The sequence below is a fragment of the Pseudorca crassidens genome, chromosome X (assembly GCF_039906515.1).
Source record: "Pseudorca crassidens isolate mPseCra1 chromosome X, mPseCra1.hap1, whole genome shotgun sequence".
Classification (NCBI taxonomy): Eukaryota; Metazoa; Chordata; class Mammalia; order Artiodactyla; family Delphinidae; genus Pseudorca; species Pseudorca crassidens.
In genome coordinates this window covers 133,259,480-133,277,337 of record NC_090317.1, presented here as the reverse complement: position 1 = coordinate 133,277,337, position 17,858 = coordinate 133,259,480, and the positions used below count along the sequence as shown (strand labels likewise).

At 48.0% G+C, this 17,858-nt stretch overlaps 1 protein-coding gene across 2 annotated transcripts in view; it reads right to left on the bottom strand.

The window, feature by feature from the left end:
- LOC137217415 (dehydrogenase/reductase SDR family member on chromosome X-like) overlaps positions 1-17,858 on the bottom strand; it is a 194,835-nt gene that overhangs the window by 142,699 nt on the left and 34,278 nt on the right. For both annotated transcript variants that reach the window (XM_067724211.1, XM_067724212.1), the window contains exon 3: positions 11,984-12,052. In XM_067724211.1, the coding sequence (XP_067580312.1) occupies positions 11,984-12,052 (69 nt within the window). The remainder of the gene's footprint in view (positions 1-11,983; positions 12,053-17,858) is intronic.

Below are 17,858 nucleotides of genomic sequence, written 5' to 3'. Positions count from 1 at the left end.
ATCAGTGGTTGCCAGGGGTTGGAGGGATAAACAGGCAGAACATAGAGGGCTTTTAGGGCAGTGAAACTACCCTGTACGCTACTATAATGGTGGGTACACGTCATCATACATTGGTCCAGACCCACAGAACGTATAACAGCAAGCGTGACCCCTAATGTAAACTATGGACCTTAGTTAGTAATGTGTGCATACTGGTTCATCAGTTGTAACAGATGTGGTGTATTCCTGCAAGATGTTAAGAACAGATGAAACTGTGGGGCAGGTATTGGGAATTCCCTGTATTTTGTCCTCAATTTTCTGTAAACTTTAAACTGTACTAAACACTAAAGTGTAGCAATTTTAAAAATAACAGTAACGTATAGAGAGACAAAGGGGTTTAGACATACCTTCCAGGTGAGCAGATCCTGCATGGTGACCCCTCACGCCACCACTGGCTACAAAGAAAGCATGTGCCTTCCAGGAGACAGGGCTTTTTACGACTTGTTTCCCTCAAGGAATCCTAACGTCCTCTCACGTTTAATTTTACATGCAGGTGATCCATGGCATTCGCTCCAAATGGGGAGGGTCGTTGTATAGGGCGAGGTTCCCAGTGACAGGTCCACCCCTGGAAAACCTACGCTGGGAAGCCAGCTCTACGGCAGGACATTTAGGAAACGCGTGCCATCACGGCTTGCCCTGTGCTCCCTTCAGCAGGTCTCCGAAGTGGATGCGTGAAAAGGCGTCATCAATCAGGTACTCGAAACAGGAACACCCTGAGGACAAGTCAGGGCGGGCGGGCAGAAGCCCACGCCTGGGATGGTGATTACGCAAATGCCAAGGAAGGAGCGTACCAAGGCCTGGAAACTCCCCGAGCTGCACCCTCCCCGTCCACGCCCAGGCTTATCTGCAGGCATGGGGAGGAGGAGTGATGCAAACATGAGGCTGGAAAAAGACAAGGGCTGAATCAACTCCAAAGTGTAACCGGCCAAGTCCTGGAAGGGGAATTCCAGGTAAGGAGGTCAGCTCAGGACACACGGAGCTGGGCGGCCTGATTACCCAGACAGAGAGATGTCTCCACCTGGAGCTCCAAGACCTTGCAATACCTGCATCCCTCGGCACACGGCATCCTTGCCAGTCCCCCGCAGGCCAAACGGCGTCACCCAGTGGCCAACCATCACCCAGACGAATAGCTCTACATGGAAACACACAGTGGAGGACAAGGGCAAGCGGTCCACTCGTGGTGGCCGTGACCAGTGCCACATTCCTGGAGAGCTGTTCGGCAACCTGCATTCAACGCCTTTGACTCCTCATACGACATGTCAGAAGGCATCGGGGGAAGAGTACGTGTTTAAGATACAAAGACAAGGGCACCGAACACACGGGGTAACGAAACACAAGCCATCGATGAGAAATGAGGCAAACACCCTGGGATATCCTGTCAACAGAAGCGTACGTAGCCATAAAAACAAGGACTTCTCTTTATTACAAAGGAAGACGCCCAACTAGACAGAACCTGGAAGAGTTTCTTCATGGATATGTACCTATAACGGATAGATACACACAACCCGGGTGGCAGCTGGGGTTCTGCTTCCTCATGGGCTCATGTTCTGGGTTTGAAGGAGCCGTACCTTCCCATGGGCTGTGGAGGCCCTAGAGCCCTCCCCAGCTCTCGGTACTCTCAGGGGTCTTGGGGCACATGCGGTTCCCTCTGCTGCGTTCTTGTCGCTATGAAAATAACAGGAAGGGTTATAACCCCACCATGTTTCTCCTGCCTCCACTGTGTCCCACCGACAGAGGCGTGACTACAATGTACAAGCCAGGGTCCCTGCGAGACCCTGGGCCAGCAACACCCACCCAACTCCCATCTGTTGAGCTGCTTGAGCTGCTTTCTGTCTTTCTCCACCCGCCTCTCTCTTTCTGTTTCCCTGCCTTCTCCATCTCTCCCCATCTCCAAGGGTTGCTCTATTTCTGGGTTCCTTCTAGGACTCTGAGTTCAGACTCAAATTGTCCACTTATTAACGGCACGATGTTAAGAGGCTTCCCGAAACTCTTTGTGCCCTGGTTTCCTCACTTGTAAAAAGGGAATAGTGACAATAACTCCTTCCTAGGAGAGGACCACGTGAATCCATACACGTAAAGCATTTAAAACAATACCCACTACAGAGCACGTATCCAACACGATGCAGCTGTGTACGCTAATGATCATCATTTCTAACAAAAGGCGGTTTGGTTATCTGTTTTGCTGAAGCTCGTTATTCTAACTTCAGTAGCTTATTAAAGAGGGGCTACCAAAAAAAAAAAAAAAAAGAGGGGCTACACATTCTGGTTTGCCACAGACCATTCTCATTTATCTTTTTGGGGGGGCGGGGGGCGGTACCCTGAGGGTACTTCTCAAATTTCAACATGCAGGGGTGCAGACCTCAAAGAGAAAGTGACAACTGGTTGGGCTGAGGAGTCAAAGGTCAGAGTCTGGGGCGCCTAGGGCAGCTGGAATGGAGGCGCAGAATCCTAAATGAAAGGCCACAGGGGCAGGAGCTGAAAATTCCGAGTAGAAAATCCCGTCGCAACCTCAGCAGACTAGTGAACTGCAGAAACACGGCAAGACACCAAGGAGTTCAGGGGCAAACTGCAGCTGGAAGGTTGAAAGATGTGAGCGGAGAAATTTCAGCCACTGCCTGGTGCTGGGGAGACAGGATGACACTTGCATCTTGCCAGGTTGCAGGGGCTCAGTGAACAGCTCAGAGTCTCACCTGAATCCTGAGATGGGCTACGTCTTAGAACAAAGGATCGAGATTGAGAGCTCCGTATCTTAAGATTGAGAGCTCCATCCAAGGCCCAAGGGCAGAACTGAAATAGACTCATCATGACAAGACGTGAAGCCAAGGTAACCCACCAGTGATAGCACTGTCCACTACAAAGCTCAACACTCTTCAGAGGAAGATAACAGAACGCAAAATCTCTACAGTGGATCAATCACAATGTCCAACACACACCAAAAAATGACTAGACATGCAGACAAATGGGAAAATGTCACCTGCTGTCAAGAAGGAGAAAAATCAACAGAAACAGACCCAGAGATGACGTAGCTGTTGGAATGAAGAGACAAGAACTTTCAGGTAACAATTATGAATTAAAGCATTTACAAGAAAAGATGGAGGTCAAGGGTGAAGAAAGGAAGAACGTCAGGAAAGACATGTAAACTAAAAATAACCAAATGGAAGTCCTAAGACTGAAAAATACAGTTAGTTTTGAGGACAACAATAGTCCGAGGATGGGATTACAAGTGGACTGCACACAAATGAAAAACAATTTGGTGAACGTGAGATAGTTCAATAGAAATCATGCAAGCTACAGCACGAAGGAAGAAAAGGAAGTTGGACAAAATGAACGGAGCTCGATGAAAGGTCAGACGGTGTCCCGTAACCTACCACATGCGTGATTGTGGACTGACAAGAGGGTGGAAAGAACAAAGCAGGAAACGCATTTGAAGAATAGTGGCTAAAAGTTGTTCAAATTTTATCAAAACTTCCTACCCCACGGCTACGGGGAGCTTTTTAAACCCAAGTAGGATAAACACGGGGAACCACACACAGGCGTGTTATCAAAATTCTGAAAACAAGTTAAAAAAAAAAAAGAGGAAAGAAGGCACATTATATTCGGGAAATAATGATAATAATTATAGCTGATTATAGTTCCGCAACGGGAGAGGCCACAACAGTGAGAGGCCCGGTATCGCAAAAAAAATAAACACAAATAATTATAGCTGATTTCCTATCTGAAACAATGAAGGCCAGAAGGCCAGGTCACAACAACTTTAATATCCTGGGGGTAGGGCAGTGTTTTCAACCCAGAACTCTACGTGCGTGGAAAACTGCTCTCACGAATGAAGGCGGAATAATGCTACCTGCAAACACTTAGGACCATGTGAATCTCCCACCCTGCTCTGAGGAGACAGTGAAACTTTCCTCTTCAGGAAAAGGTTTTAAAACGAAACCTGCAATAAGTGAAAATAAATATTTACCTTCAAGGCACTACAGTACCTTACGGAGCCTCCAAATATCTGTTAGAAAGTGGATCGAAGCGATTTCTAACACGCTAACGTCACGGGCTCTGCACACCCCAAACCACGCATCACAGAGATAGTAACACGGAGAGGACCACAGATGTGTGCAGAGCTGGGCACGGGCTGTTCTCATCAGAATCTTGACAACAATTTCAGAGGCAACGTCCTTTTCACTGAAGGAGAAGCTCCTTCCCGGAAACATTAACCTCTGGGTCTCATTTAAGTGTTTCAAATATCATTACATAATCCTCCAAGTGTTATTTTTTTAAAAAACCTTTCTTACTATATGTTTATCTTCTATAACAACTAAGGACGACTTCATTTCCCCCAGGAGGAAACATATCATGGAAGTAACATTTCCAGAATAACTTTTAGAGACGGGCACGCGAGCAGGTTCTCTAATTACCAAGTTTAAAAGCACGGAGCGCCTTGAGGTGTGTTAGAAGGGAACGGTCAAAATGAATTTCCTCGGCGATGATTCCTCCCCACAAATGAAAAGAGGAGAAACACGGCACAGGATAACAGGACAATGCAGGAGGGAGTGAAAATATTGCATAAATTGTTGGTGGGGGAAATAGAACTTTGGATGCACGATGAGAATGAAAATTCTTCCCTGTGGGTTTTTTCTTCTATTATTATTCCTGTAAGTGTGTATAGACGAGCTAAGGAAACTAGGCAGACAATCGCCTCCCTCATGGAAGTCACCTTGACGGTGCTTCCAAAGGTTAACATTAATCATTCCCGAGCCTGAGAAATGAAGAGCCCTTCACAGGAAGAACACGGTGTGAGCAGTAATAACATTAAATGTTCACAAAGGGCTGTGCTGCGCCTTCGTCCCTTCAGAAAAGACACGATGACCTTCTAAACTTCCTTTTTTTTTTTCTTTGTTAATAGAATTGACTCGCCGAATGCCATCTTTTTTTAATTGCAGTAGAGTTGATTTACAATGTTGTGTTGGTTTCACAGCAAAGCAATTCAGTTACACGTACACATGCATCTATTCCTTTTCAAATTCTTTTCCCGTGATAGGTTATTACGAGATATTCAGTAGAGTTCCCTGTGCTCTACAGTGGGGTCCTTGTTGGTTATCTATTTTATATATAGTAGTGTGTATCTGTTAATCCCCAACTCCTAATTTATCCTGCCCCCCTTTCCCCTTTGGTAACCATACGTTTGTTTTCTATGTCTGTGAGTCTGTTTCTGTTTTGTAAATAAGTTCATTTACATCATATTTCAGATTCCACGTATAAGTGCTATCGTATGATATATGTCTGTCTCTGTCTGGCTTACTTCACTTTGTATGATCATCTCTAGGTCCCTCCAAGTTGCTGCCAATGGTATGATTTCTTTCTTTTTATGGCTGAGTAGTATTCCACTGTATATATGTGCCACATCTTCTTTATCCATTCATCTGTTGATGGACAGTTAGGTTGCTTCCATGTCTTGGCTATTGTAAATAGTGCTGCAATGAACATTGGGGCGCATGTACCTGTTCAACTTATGGTTTTCTCCAGGCATTGTTAAACCTTCTAATTGCCCACAGGAAATCATCTGTCTGTATGAACACCTGTCTAGTGTCTGTCTATCCAGGCATGCCTGCTCACTGTCTACCTCAGGACACCAAGTTAAAGATGAAAGGGGGACATTCCACAGAATTCCTGGCCAGCACTCTGCAAAACTGTCAAGGTCATCAAAAAACAAAAAACAAAAAACACGGAGAGTCTAAAACATGATCACAGCCAAGAGGAGCCTAAAGAGATGGGACAACTAGATATTACTGTAGCATCCTGTGTGGGATCCTGGGATGGAAGAAAGGCATTAGGTAAAAACTAAGGAAATTCGGAAAAAACATAAGGTCTTTAGTCAGGGATCATAGACCAATAAGGTGCTTTCACTGTGAGACACGAACTTAACACAAGATATTAAGGATGGAGAGAACTATAGACATAGGGTATGTGGGGGCTCGGGAACCTTCACAGCTCTTCTGTAATCTAGAACTGTTCCAAAATTAAAAGTCCATTTTTTTCAAAATCCACTTATTAAATCATTCACCATCACGTCACAACTGTCAGAGAGGCTGTCATCAAAAAGACCACAAATAACAAATGCTGGAGAGGGCGTGGAGAAGAGGGAGCCCTCCTGCACTGTGGCTGGGAATGTAAGTTGGTGCAGCCACTCTGGACAACAGGATGGAGCTTCCTTAAAAGTAAAAAGAGAGCTACCATATGACCCAGCCATCCCACTCCTGGGCATATACCCAGAGAAAACCATAATTCGAAAAGACACACGCACCCCAACGTTCATAACAGCACCGTTTACGCCAGCCAAGACACGGAAGCCACTTAAGTGTCCACAGACAGATGAATGGAGAAAGAAGATGTGGTGCATATATACACAGTGGGATACTGCTCAGCCATAAAAGAGAATGAAATCCTGCCATTGGCAGCAACATGGATGGACATGGAGGGCACGATGCTAAATGAAGGAACTCAGACAGAGACAAATAGTCTATGATCTCACTTATATGTGGAATCTAAAAAATACAGCAAGCTAGTGAATATAACAAAAAAGAAGCAGACTCACAGATACAGAGAACAAACGAGTGGTTACCAGTGGGGAGAGGGAAGGGGGGAGGGGCAGGATAGGGGGAGGGGAGTAAGAGGCACCAACTACTAGGTATAAAATAAATAAGTGACAAGGTTATGTTGTAGAACACAGGGAATATAGCCAATATTTTTCCATAACTATAAACGGAGTATAACCTTTACAGTTGTGAATCACTATACTGTACACGTGAAATATATAACACTGTACATCAACTGTACTTCAATTAAAAAAAATGAAAGGGGGAAAGAAAAGGATGCCTGTAGGAAACAGGAAACTGTCAATAAGGGCCATTTTAAGTTAAATCAAAAAGACAGGAGAAAACCATAATTTGAAAAGATACATGCACCCCAGTGTTCATAGCAACACTATTTACAATAGGCAGGACATGGAAGCAAACTAAGCGTCCATCAATAGATGAATGGATAAAGGAGATGTGGTACATGTATACAATGGAATACTACTCAGCCATAAAAAAGAACGAAATAATGTTATTTGCAGTGGCATGGATGGGCCTGGAGATTATCATACTAAGTGAAGTAAGTCAGACAGAGAAAGACAAATATTATATGATATCGCTTGCATGTGGAATCTAAAAAATGGTACAAATGAACTTATTTACAAAACAGAAATAGAGTCACAGACGTAGGAAACAAACTTATGGTTACCATGGGAGAGAGGGGGGAAGGGATAAATTAGGAGATTGGGATTGACATATACACACCACTCTATATAAAATAGACAACCAACGAGGACCTACTGAACAGCCCAGGGAACTCTACTCAGTATCTCATAATACCCTATATGGGAAAAGAATCTGAAAAGGAATATATGTATAAAACTGAATCACGGTGCTGTATACCTGAAACTAACATGATATTGTAAATCAACTATACTTCAATAAAAAATGATACAGGGACTTCCGTGGTGGCCCAGTGGTAAAGAATTCACCTTACAACGCAGGGGACGCGGGTTTGATCCCTGGTCAGGGGAACTAAGACCCCACATGCTGCGGGGCAACTAAGCCAGCACGCCGCAACTACTGAGCTCGCACGCCTCAACTAGAGAGCCCGCGTGCCACAAACTACAGAGCCCACACGCCACAACTAGAGAGAAGCCCGCGCGCCACAACAAAGAGCCTGCATGCTGCAACTCAGACCCGACGCAGCCAAAAATAAATAAATAAGTAATCAATAAATCTTTTTTAAAAATGATACAAATGAATTTATTAACAAAACAGAGTCACAGACATGGAAAACAAACTTACGGTTACCAAAGGGGAAAGGTGGCGGGGGGGGATAAATTAGGAGTCTGGGGTTAACACAGACACACTACTGTATACAAAATACATAACTAATAAGGACCTACTGTAGAGCACAGAGAACTCTGCTCGATATTCTGTCATAACCGAGAAAGGAGAACAATCTGAAAAGGAATCTATGTACATGTATAACTGAATCACCGTGCTGTACACCTGAAACTAACACGATATACTTTAATTTAAAAGATTTTTTAAAAGAATAACGTTAAGAAAGGTGTAAAATTGTCCAGGAAGACACTGCTGACCGTGGAAAAGTGTGGAACAGTGACACAAAGCAAGGGATGCCTTTCTCCTTTTAAAAACAAAGAACAGACACCACATTTCCTAGGATTTGGGACTAGGGAATTCCCTCGTGGGTTGCGTGTGTCACTGTGAAATGGGCAAAGCAAAGTTTACCTGCCTGGAGTCCTTTTAAAAGTATTTAAATTATCTGTTTCCATTTGGGTTCATTTGAACGTTGTTATGCCATTTTGCTGTTTCTTTTTGTGGTGTTCGGGTTTTTATTGGTATTTGGGGGTGGGTTTTTTTTTTTTTTTTTTTTTTTGGTAAATTAGCAAGACTATTTGCTCCAAATAAGAGAGCTTGCATCAGCACATAATTACTCAAGAACAATAAAGGTTTTGGTACCATGGATACATGGTGATAAGGTATGAAAAGTCTCTTCCCTGGAAATCTCTAGGTTGAGAAATGATTGATTCCTGAGACCATACTCGCGAATACATCCTTCCGAAAGCCAAACTAGTTATACACTGATAGGCAGGCGTCCTCCCATCCCAGCCCCAAACATGACCTCAACTGACTGTGATGTCAAAGGCACATGGTACAGCACAGAAAGCATTCAACGAAGAACTAAGAAGAAAGGGTCAGTACAGAGATGAGGGGGGAGGTAGGCTACAGAGAAATTCGGCATTTAGAAATAATTGTGTTAGGGAACTCTACTCAATACTCTGTAATGACCTACACAGGAAAAGAACCTGAAAAAGAATAGATACATGTATTATGTATAACTGAGTCACTTTGCTGTACAGAAGAAGCTAACACAACACTGTAAAGCAACTGTACCCCAATAAAAATTTCCAAAAGAAAGAATTGTGTTCTCGACAGTCATCTGCTAGTCTCAGGCTATCTGCTGATTTGCTCCAAAGAAAAAAGAGAAGAATCCAGAGAATCATGGAAGAGCCATAAGCGAGGAACAGGTGGGGCTCCCCCTGGCCAAGTGGGAAGCCGGGGGATGTGGGGACAAGACCCTCAGAGGCTGCAGCAGGGCAGCTAGTCTGGACAGAAGCACCTCTGCAGGGCTGTGGGTTCCACTCCTGAGAGCATCCCGACCCAGACTGGGTCCGGCCGAGTCTGCAGGGAGCTAAACCAAGAGGAAGGGTGAGGGCCGACCGACGGCCACCGATGCACAGGGAGACCCAGTGTCCCCACCGGCCCTGCCCTTGCACAGCAGGTCCCCGGCACAGGGAGTGCCCCTCTTCCCCCGGGACTGGCTGGACCTTGGCTTGGGGGAATCCCGAGGCTGGATGCGAATTCAGCAATGACAGTTCGAGGACCACCACCAAACCACCCTCCTCTGGCCAGGTCTCAGCATCTCCCACCCGTCCCATGGACCCCTCCAGGCGTGCACGGGCTGCGGTGTCCACGGACCGACTTCCAAGTGCCAGGCTTCTCGTGTAAAATACGGACAGCGCTGCCTTCATGTCTGGTTCAACGCGCAAGAGGAATTTTAAAAGGTACGTGTGCGTGTGTCATCAAGGGTTCACTCCCTCACTGGACCAGCCCCCGTGGGAGTGGCCACGCTCACCCTGGCTCAGACCATATCCCTGCTGCAGACCTCAGGGGTCACTCAGCTTGTGTCCAGACACCTCCCCGGCCCCCATGTCCCCTCCCAGGCCAGGGGGAACCTGAGCTTCCCTGAGCGCTGCCAGCTTCTGGGCAAGGGCAGCTCCAAGCAACACAAGGACCAGCGCAGGGCTGCTACCCACCAAGGACGCCCAGCCTCGCCCTTTCCATAAACACGGATGCCCGAGGAGGGGGCTGCCAGCAAGTGGGGTGCAGGCAGGCTGGGGTTTGGGGCTTGTGCAGACCCCTGGGCTCTCTCTGCTGTCGGTGTGCACCTGACTGACTGTCCGCCCCAACGGCTACTTCTCCCAGATGCAAACTTCATGGATCTACCTGGTGTCACTTGCTAGAAATGAAGACACAGGAGCAGACACAGCCGAGGCTCTGTCACCAGCCTTGACCAGAGGGACGCTGACATCACCGTCCTGGGTGATCAGGAATCACCGCCCTGCCCAGCGCAGGCCCTGGGGGCCTCCCCTCCAGCACAGAGCTGCTACGGAGGCGTTTTCCCTTTAATCCGTGAGCTTTCTGCACAAACCATGAGTCGCAGCGTACAGAGCTGATGCCACCAGGAAACTGTCTAAAGATGTTCTAGAACGTTCCTTCCTCCCATCAATCAGGGCTGCGGATTACAGCTCTGTCAGAACACATGAAGCTCTTACACGTTTTACGGAAGCACACGTAGCCCCAGATGAACCTCGGCACCTTGACTGGTTAGGGCTGTAACACGAGCGAGTTTGGGTGAATTATTTTTTCATCCTTTCCAGCGGTTTTTCAGGTCATGAAAAGAAGCCCACGCTTTGGCGGTTCCCACGAGGCTCCTCTTTTGGTCTGGAAATTATGGTTTCATGCGGTCACGACAGCAGCGATTCTTAAACTTGAGGGGGGCAGGGGATTCCCGGGGAGGGCGTGGGAAAATGCAGGTTCCCGGCCCCGCCTGCAGAAGTTTCCGTGCTCAGGGCTGAAAATCAGCACTTCTAACCACCTGCCCCTGGTGACGCTACTGCTAGAGGCCCGGGAAATACACACTGGGTGGAAACCAAGGCGTTGGAGAGAGAGGCCCCCTGAGCCACTGCAAACTAGGGACGGGGTAGGAAACTACCCCATGTGACACGATCAGCTGTCGCAACAGTGGACCACTTCTGCCCCGGGGCAGGCGAGGGAGAGAAGCAGCGCCTCTGTCTGCAGGAGCTGCCTGGTGTTGCAGGAGAGCTGCGGAAGCCCCTCTGTGTTCTGTCTCAAGATCAAAGGCATCCTAGTAGATGCCTAATGAGAACCTGCCGTACAGCACAGGGAACTCCACTTCACGGTACAGCAGAAACTAACACAACATTGTAAAACAACTCTACCCCCATTAAAAAAAAAAAAAAGGGGGAGGAAAGGAAAAGGATGAAAGACATCCTGCCACAAGGGCAGGGGAGACATTGGGAATGTCAGCACGCCCCAGCCTTGGGCAGAGGGCCGGACGGTCAACCTGGAACACCCACAAGTGGGAGTCTTGACACAAAGGGACAGATACGGCCTTACCCGTCCGTCCGGGGTTTTCATGTGTCTCTCGGGAATCGCCATCTGCCCACAGATGGGAATCCTCAGCTTCTGGGTGATGCTTGAAACACCCTGGCTCTGACGGCCAAGAACGTGACCTGCATGTGCTTTTTTTGAACATAAGGCACCAGGCTTGGGCTCAGAAAGCACCGGAGAGCGTTGGTATCAGGAAAGATGTGAGGGCCGTGTGTGTATCCCCCGGGTTCAATAGGTAGAGGAGGCCCCGGGGAGGCACGACGGGGCAGCGCCGATCCCCGTGAGACCCGGCAGGTCCTGCTTGGTACATCTTCCCTTCAAGAACCCGAGAAAAGTAGGTGTACCTGCCGGAGGGTGCCTCCAACGGTTCCTGAGTGAACACGGGCCTCAGAGGGCCCTGGAGATTGACAGGGAATGAAAAAGGGCCCCAGTTTCACAAGGAACGCCCTCCCCAGCAGGTGCCGCGGTGGCAGCGTGCTTGCTGCCACCTTCCACGCCCCAAGGAGGACAAAAGCTCCCCCAGAAAAAAGCCCAAGAATCAGAGACACCGCTGCCCAGAACCACGTCCACCATCCGGGTCCCTGAGCCCACGCCAGGGCCTGCAGCCCCCAGACCAAGCAGCAGAGCCATCTGTCCACCGGGCAGTAGAGTACCTTTGTCATTGAGGGTTTCCTCTCTTATCTTTCTCACAGCTTCTTCCGCTTTGCCTTCGTTATTTCCGCCTACAAGGAAAAGAAAAGATACAATTCAGGGTAAGGAAGCTACCCCATGTGAAACCATGTTTTCTTGAGACAGTAAACACAGCCCTACAACACGCTAAGTGTCTCCTTCCGTCCTGGCATTGAATTTGGCCATCGGAGCAACTGTAGCGGATTCAGCGTATCCACTGAAGATGCATTTTCTTTAGGTGGATTAGTCAAAAGGATGCCTTTTTGGGACATCTTACTTTTCAGTAATTCCAGGGACACGAAGCACCTAGTGGCATCGGGACCACGGGGACACCAAGAGCATATGAGCGGGAAACTGTCAGCAGAAATGTCAGACTAGACATAGATCTTTCGAGAGACTTTTGGTCCAGGCGACCGCTCTGTTCACAGTGGCTTGAGCTATAAAAACCATCACGGGGGACTTCCCGGGAGGTCCCGTGGTTAGGACTCTGCGCTTTCACTGCCGAGGGTCTGGGTTCCATCCCTGGTCGGGGAACTAAGATCCCGCAAGCCGCGTGGCACGGCCAAAAAAAAAAATTAATTAAAAAAAAAAAAACCATCGCGGGACATTCCCACCATGAGCTCGAGATGTCTCCTCCCGTTACCCGTGACTCCGTAAAATCAGCGGGTGCGATGCTGGGAACGTTCGCTTAGAAGGGTGGCGATGGGTCTCTTGTGAAGGATGAGGGTGTCCCCGTTGAAATTTGGGGCGAAAGAAAGTGAATGAGGTTTCTTTAATGCCTGAGGAGGTGAAACTGTGTTGACCGTGAGGGTAGAGCCTGGAGGGCAGGCGGGCTCTTCTTCCCTACGTCTGTGCGCAGACAGCCCTCACTTTAAGGGGGTCCTGATGTATCTGCTGCTCGGGGTGGGGAGAGGCCAGGCCAGCCTGCTTCCCAGGCAGCATCCCTGACTAAGGAGCCGGCCTCAAGCAGCGCCTCTCACCTTGTGCAGAAGCCACACCTGAAACTCCCTGGGGGCTGCGTCACGGGAGACCTCCAACAGGGAGGCCAGAGCTGGCACCTGTGAACACGGGCTGGGCATGGAGCCCTGACGCCCAGAGAACCAACAGGGGGCAAGAGGACACCGCTGAGGGGCCTGGGAGGGTCCTGCCCACATCACCCTCCCACCTGCAGCCACAGCCCCTCCTGGGAAGATGCTGGTTCTCTCGGGTCAAAGCCTACTGAGGTCTCCGTGAAAGTACACGACCAAGCAATCCTTTTATCATGCATTTCTGCATGCTGTTTACGTACCCGTGGTCTCACTTACACACTCTAAGAGTACCCCTACTATTTTCCTCTGTGTTATGTGCTCCGTGTCACTGACAAGTGTCCCCAAAGGAACCTAGGCAATGCCCTTTGCAAAACAAAACAACAAAAAAGATGTTTACAGCAACGGGTGTATCTGTAACAAACATGTAAGAGAGGAGAAGTGGTGAACCCGGGGGAATGAGAAATGCCCCTGCTGAAGATAAACGTGGCAAAGGGCATCTCCGCGGGCGAACGAAAAGGAATATAGAAGCTATCACCGCCTCGGAGAAGTTCAGAGCTGCAGACATCAAGAAGATGCAGCCGCAGAAGTCCTCTGCACCTCCAGCTCCTCAAAGAAATAAACATTATGCGGTTATGACGTGGTTTTGCTGGGAGAGCCTTCCTGCACTGCAGGAGTGCAGGGGCAGGATGGCAAAGAAGCATGTCTTCCATCCCTAAATGTTCCGGGCATCAAAGACCAAAAAAAACAAGAATCCATGGGGTAACTGAGGGCTGCAGACACGTATGAGCTTGTTTCTGAAACTTGTGCAATTTTTAAACATTAAAACACCATCTGCTGCTGGGCTACCCTCCAGCCTGAGACCATCTTGACATCAAGGGCTGGCGTAGCAGAAGCTCACATGAGGTCAGAAAGACATAAGTGTCCAGAGGAAGAAAGAAAGCTGAGGGTGGGCTGGGGAGAAGCGATGGAACTGCAGGACAAACTGGCCACGGCCAGCAGCGTCCCCCGACGGGCAGCTCACTGCGTGCTCAGGCAATCAGGATATGACATCGGCTCTAGGCGGGATCTAAACAAAACTGACACGTATGAACTTATTTACAAAACAGAATCAGACTCACAGACTTAGAGAACGAACTTGTGGTTACCAGGGGGGAGGGATACATTTGGAGTTTGGGATTGACTTATACACGCTGCTAGCTATAAAACAGATAACCAACAAGGACCTACTGTAGAGCACGGGGAACACTACTCAGTACTCTGTAATGACCTCTATGGGAAAAGAATCTGAAAAACAGTGGATATATGTACACGTATCACTGATTCACTCTGCCGTACACCTGAAACTAACACAACACTGTAAATCAACTATGCTCCGACAGAAGACAGAAATTTAAAAAATTAAAAAGAAATCAAAGAAAAAAATATTCAGGCAGTCAGGGCTGGATTGTGTGGGAGGGATGGAGAGGCACTTTGGGGGCAAAGGTCATCTTCAGCAGCTGCCTCTTATGGGCTGGATATGGGATGCTTGACCCTACACAGCTGCCAGTGCTGCCCATATATCTCCGGAGTGCTGGCTGCGTACCCGGAAACACTCCGCCACGACAGCAGCAGGGCTCAGACGCAGTGGGTCCGCCTTCCGCTCAGCCTTCGTGCAGCAGGGGTTAGGTTTTATACGCGCTGCAGTGCAAGGCTTCAGGGGCACCAAGTCGAGTGGGAAGGACAACCTCTCACATCCAGGTCCGCTCCCTGAAGACAGCACCCTAGCCACCAGATTGTAAAGATCTGCGAGAAGCAACACAACTGCCACCTGTTTAAAAAAAAAAAAAAAAAAAGATACTGGACCCAAATTAGGGCCAGCACACTACGGACCCGGGGCCAGATGTGGCCCATCGCTTAGACAGCCATGTACTTTAAGTATTGGCCGTGCTGATTTCCTGCTGTAAGGGCAGAGCTGATCAGCATGAGAGAACTATGATAATATTTACCATCCAGCCTATAGCAGAAAAAAATGTTCCAACCCCTGGTCTAGACCTTAGATGACCGCTTATTAAGAATTATGAATAAAGAGGGATCTTCCACCAAAACAGTATTTTGAAACAGTAGGAACTAAGGTACTGTGAACAGATGGGAACCTGAATAATTCATGCATTCTTAGCAACACTAATGGGCTGGACTCGGACCCAGACTATCACTTCAATTCTTCAGCAAGTAATTGATTATTCTGTAAATATTCATGGCCTCGGGACTGAGAGTGTGGAATTGATGAAACCCATCTCTTAGTCTGTGTTTAATAGAAAAATGCATTCTGCCCAATGATAATGTTTCATTAAGTGACCTTGTCTCCAGCTGTCACGTAAGAAGAAAAACTGTCCCTCTCAGGATATGTTCAGCTATCCCCTCAAAGACACACAGAGGTGGTAAGACTCCCTATGTGACCGGATTGACAGGGAGGGTCAGAACTGTGTCCCTCGGGGAGAGTTCAATCAGGGACATCAGAACGTTAGTGGGAAAGGAGACACAAGTGGGCGAGGATGTGCTGTCTACTCTCTGTTTAACTCGAGAAGAGTAGAAATTTGGTGCTGACGGATGCCATACCTGATGCTCAAGAAACATCCCCTAAAGGAGGTGACACCAGTCAGGGCTCCAGTCCTCTAACGCTTGGGTGCCCAGGCTTGCTCACGTATGCTCAGTGCCCGTGTCCCAGGCTTGCTCACATATGCTCGGTGCCCGTGTCTGCAGTGCATACTCATCACCCAGCTAGACCTCATCCTGACCTTCCCTCTAGATCTCCTCGTGACCTAACCCTCTAGACTTCCTCATGAGCTAAAACCACCACACTGAGGCAAAAAGCACAGAAATGGGGCTCTTTTTACTTCTCTGTCTTCCAACATCACCTAGTTTCACTAGGAATGAAGAAGATGAAGGTGCCTGCAGTGGAGGGATCACAGGGGCAGAGACACCCAGCACTGGATGCCAGCCTCCCGTCTTTGCTCAGACTAGAAAGCTCCTCCTGGATTGCTCCACCAGCATCTTCCCACCACTAGCCCAGGCCCAGCCGGTCCTCAGAGGGGATGCATGGCTCTTCCTTTACAAGAGCTGACATCACTTTGACCAAGTCTTCCAAATATCGGCAGAAATCCAAGACATGGAAGGCTTGTCATATCTCTAATGAGACCACAGAGGCTGCCCCTCCGTGGAAAGTCAACAAATCAGGGGGCTAGAGCCCATCCCCATCTCACAGTCTCCCTGCAGTCTTGAGATCTGCTCCCAGCCTCTGCTCCCACATCCTACCTCCTTGATATTCTCAGGCCCCAGAGAGACATAAACAGTTCACAGAGGTGCTCAAGTTGATAAAGGAGCCTCAGATATACATTCTCAGATGCATCCCCTCTCCCACAAGACCTCCTGGTCTGCAAGCAACCCATCTTCATCTAAGGGGCGTTACGGATAGTGATAAAATAAAGTTGGTAATTTCAAGTTCAGAAACTTTTAACATGTCCACATCTATCAAGAGAATAGGACCTACCCGGGGGGAAAGGCAGGGAGCTGGGATGAACTGGGAGATTGGGATGGACATATATACACTATTGATACTATGTATAAAATAGATCACTAATGAGAACCTACTGTATAGTACAGGGAACTCTACTCAGTGCTCTGTGGTGACCTAAATGAGAAGGAAATCCAAAAAAAGGGGATAGGTGTATATGCATAGCTGATTCACTTTGCTGTACGGCAGAAACTAACACAACAGTGGAAAGCAACTATATTCCAATAAATAAAAAAAAAAGACTTATTGAAAGAGGGGGAAAAAAGACAAAGAAAACACACACACACAAAAGAAAACAGAGAATGGGACTTAGCCGTATTCCTGATGAAAAGAACCCCTCCATGGAGACAAAGAACAGTGAAGTAGACCAAGAAGGGATCTATTGCTCCCAAAGCAAGACAAATGTGGGCCATTCCACAGACCCCATCATACATGAGAGACAGATGGTTATGGGAAAAAGGGAATCACCATAAGAAACTGCAGTCTTTGAAAAGAGAGTGGAACATGGGACAGGCCACGAAATGGAAGAAATTTTAATGGTGCAGTCAGGTTTTGCAAAAGCAAAAAAAAAGTTCCAATGTAAGGGCGTGAGGGAAGAGTTGTGTGTGCCCAGGTAAGCCCCGCCCCTCCAAGAGCAGAGGGCTACACTGGACCCCTGGGGATGTCCCACGTGGGACTCAGGGCATCTGTGAGTTCCGATGGGGAAGAATGGACATCATCACCGTCCATTCGGCCTCCAAGGGAACGTGGACGAGACAAAGAGGACAGGATGGACAGGATCTATGGCTTGGTCACCAATAGAAGCCCCATTCTCCTATCAGGGTTCAGTTCTTGAAGATGCCTTGAAATAAGGTTTAAGATCCTCATAGCAGGACTTCCCTGGGGGCGCAGTGGTTAAGACTCCACGCTCCCAATGCAGGGGGCCCGGGTTCGATCCCCGGTCAGGGAACTAGATCCCACATGCATGCCGCAACTAAGGAGCCCACCTGCTGCAACGAAGGAGCCTGCGTGCCGCAACTAAGACCCAGCGCAACCAAAGAAAAAAAAAAAAGATCCTCATAGCTCCAAATCGGAGGGGTTACTAAACTCACAGAAGATCCCACTATTTGTTGTATAAAGACGTAACGTGTATAATTATGTGGCAATATGTTTCCTCATATACTTTTATACCTGCATTCCAATACAATGGGTTGGTACTACGATGGGTTTCAGTTTCTGCACTGAGGCCTCACTAGATGTGAAGGTACTCAGGGACCAGAAAAGGAGGAATCTGGCTGTGGA